The sequence below is a fragment of the Chaetura pelagica genome, unplaced genomic scaffold (assembly GCF_000747805.2).
Source record: "Chaetura pelagica isolate M959 unplaced genomic scaffold, ChaPel_1.0 scaffold273, whole genome shotgun sequence".
NCBI lineage: Eukaryota > Metazoa > Chordata > Aves > Apodiformes > Apodidae > Chaetura > Chaetura pelagica.
Genome location: NW_009952828.1, coordinates 1,134,276 through 1,137,141, shown reverse-complemented (window position 1 = coordinate 1,137,141; position 2,866 = coordinate 1,134,276). Strand labels below are relative to the sequence as shown.

General features: G+C 55.1%; 1 protein-coding gene across 1 annotated transcript in view; it reads right to left on the bottom strand.

The window, feature by feature from the left end:
* Window positions 1-1,111: 1,111 nt before the first annotated feature.
* NKAIN1 (Na+/K+ transporting ATPase interacting 1) overlaps window positions 1,112-2,866 on the bottom strand; it is a 5,612-nt gene continuing 3,857 nt past the window's right edge. The window contains exon 6 of the mRNA XM_009995165.1: window positions 1,112-1,197. Within this exon, the coding sequence (XP_009993467.1) occupies window positions 1,112-1,197 (86 nt within the window). The remainder of the gene's footprint in view (window positions 1,198-2,866) is intronic.

Sequence of the window (2,866 nt, the reverse complement as noted above, 5' to 3'; positions counted from 1 at the left end):
GGGAGGGCCGAGCAGTATCACAAACACATTTGTTCCACCCCAGCCCTCTCTTTGCATCTCTAATTGCTTGGTGTGCCCTTGAATTTGCATACAAGGCTTAAAATTGAATTAATTTTTGGCACTCGGCTGAGCCCGCACGAGGCAAATCCCTTCAGATTTTGCAGCCTTATCTCATTTGAGCATTTATCTAGTTAAGCTTAATGGGGAAGGAAGATGGGGAAATAAATAAATAAATCAGCTGCACTCATCTGAAGAGCTGCTGGTCCCCTGGGCACCCCTGGTGTGGCAAGACTCAGCAGCCAAAAAGGAGCATCAAGCAAAACAAGGGCATGACCCCCCCAAAAAACCACCCAGTCCCAGTCCTGATGGAGCCCCTGGGCCTTATGTTGAGGCTGAGTGGACTCAACGACCCAAATCTTCTAGGTTACAATGGTGTGATGGACACCTTGGAGGGTTCCTGCATCCCCGAACATCCCTGATCATCCCTGGGCATCCATGAGCATTGGCAATCATCCCTCAGCACCCCTGGGCATGCTTGAACATTCCTTGGCATCTCTGGGCACCCCTGAGCAACCCTGGGCATTTCTGAGCACCCCAAATCATTCCTCAGCACCCCTGGGTATCCCTGGGCATCCTTGAGCATTGGCAATCATCCCTCAGCACCCCTGGGCATCCCTGAACATTTCTTGGCATCTCTGGTCACTCCTGAGCATCCCTGAGCACCTCTGGGGGTTTCTGAGCACCCCATGGCATTTCTGAGCATCCCCAGTCATCCCTCAGCACCCCTGGGCATCCCTGAACATTCCTTGGCATCTCTGGGCATTTCTGAGCATCCCTGAGCACCCATGGGCATTTCTGAGCATCCCTGGGCATCCTTGAGCATTGCCAATCATCCCTCAGCACCCCTGGGCACGTCTGAACATTCTTTGGCATCTCTGGGCACCCCTGAGCAACCCTGGGCATTTCTGAGCATCCCTGGGCATCCTTGAGCATTGCCAATCATCCCTCAGCACCCCTGGGCATCCCTGGGCACCCCTCAGCATTCCTGGGCACCCCTGAGCATCCCTGGGCACCCTGGGCATCCCAGGGCTCTCTGCACAGCGCGGGAGCCTCACGTGTAGAGCGGCTGTAGCTGCAGGTGCGACGTCTTCTGAGGTGCCTGGTACCCATAGGAGTCAAATCCGCCAATGAAGTCGACTGGGGAGAGGGAGGAGAGCAGTGAGGTGAGCTGGGGAGGGCAGGGGGACACTTCCCTGCCTGCCCCCACCCCCACAGCACCCAGGGGACATGCAGCATCCCAGGTCATCACAGCTTCCCAGGGAAATGCAACCTCCTGGTCTGCGGTAGCATCTTGGATCACCACAGCATCGTGGATCACCACAGCACCCTGGGGACGTGCAGCATTCCAGATCCCAGCAGCATCCCAGGGAAATGTAGTGTCCTGGGGACACGCAGCACCCTAGGGTGCCACAGCATCCAGGCCATGGCAGCATCCCAGGGAAGCACAGCATCCTGGGTTGCAGCAACACCCCAGGTCACTACAGCATCCCAGGTCACCACAGCATTCCAGAAAAGGGACTGGGAGAAATGGAGGAAAGGATCTGATGTGCAGAGCTCCCTCGGGCTCTCCCTCCTCACCACAGCAGCCCTGTGCTGCTGCCTGGACAAAGTGGGGTGTCTGCAGAGTGGGCAGTTCAGGGGGATTCCAGGGGCTGACATCTGGGTTCTGGGCTGTCCTTTTGGGCAATTGCAGACACCAATGGATCCGTTTTCCTGGCTTCAATTTTCAGTGATTCCTCACCTTTGGGCACCTGACAAGCCCCCAGGCACTCTCCAGACCCCAGCCCTTCACCCTGGCTGGACACAGCATGAGTGGGGGGAGGCTGGGGGTACCCCAACATCTCCTGTGACCACCCCACGTGCCCCTGCTCCTTCCCCCAGCTGCTTGGCCAGGAGCAGGCACCACATGCAGCCAAACCAGGCTCTCCAAACCACTGTGGGAGCTGCAGCACAACCCATCTCGGAGCACAACCCCCATGAGGAGTGTCTGAAGGAGTAGAGGTTTATTCTGCAGAAAAGGAGGCTGAGGGGAGACCTTCTCACTCTCTGCAGCTGCCTGAAAGGAGGTTGGGGTGAGGTGCAAGTCGGTCTCTTCTCCCAAGGAGCAAGTGACAGAACAAGAGGAAATGGCCTCAGGTTGTGCCAGGGGAGGTTTAGATTGGATATCAGAAACATTTCTTCACTGAAAGGGTAAGTAAACACTGGCATAGGCTGCCCAGGGAAGGGGAGGTGCTTAAGAGGCACAGAGATGTGGTGCTGAGGGACGTGGTTGAAGCACCGGACTTGGCAGAGTTCATGTTTGGTAGAGTTAGGTTGTGGTTAGACTTGATGATCTTAGAGGTCTTTTCCAACCAGAACGATTCTGTAATTCTGTGTGATTCCTCAAACCCAACATCTTCATCCTCAGGAAGCCATGCTCAGGTAGGTTCCCACCCAGGTGTGCAAGAACCAGCAGGGAGCTGGCGGGGGGGGCAGATCTCCCAGTGCATTTATCTTCTCGACTTAACATTCAGCCAGCTCTTGGTTGTGATGCCATCCATCCCTTTCCAAATCTAATCACATATTCCATTAAAAAAAGATGCATTCAAACCGTGGGCTCGGGCAGCATTAATATTAAAAGTGTATTGAATGCAGGAGTTTGTTGGAATGCAAACACGCTCAGAACCGTCAGCGGGAGAGAAACCCTTTTGCCAGCTCCCTGGGTACAGAAACAAGTTATTCCCTCAGGCAGTGCCCAATTTCACGTGGAGATTTCCCTTTTCCACTGCAGAGGAGTGTGGAGGGGGGGGAATAACGTGGGGCTCCT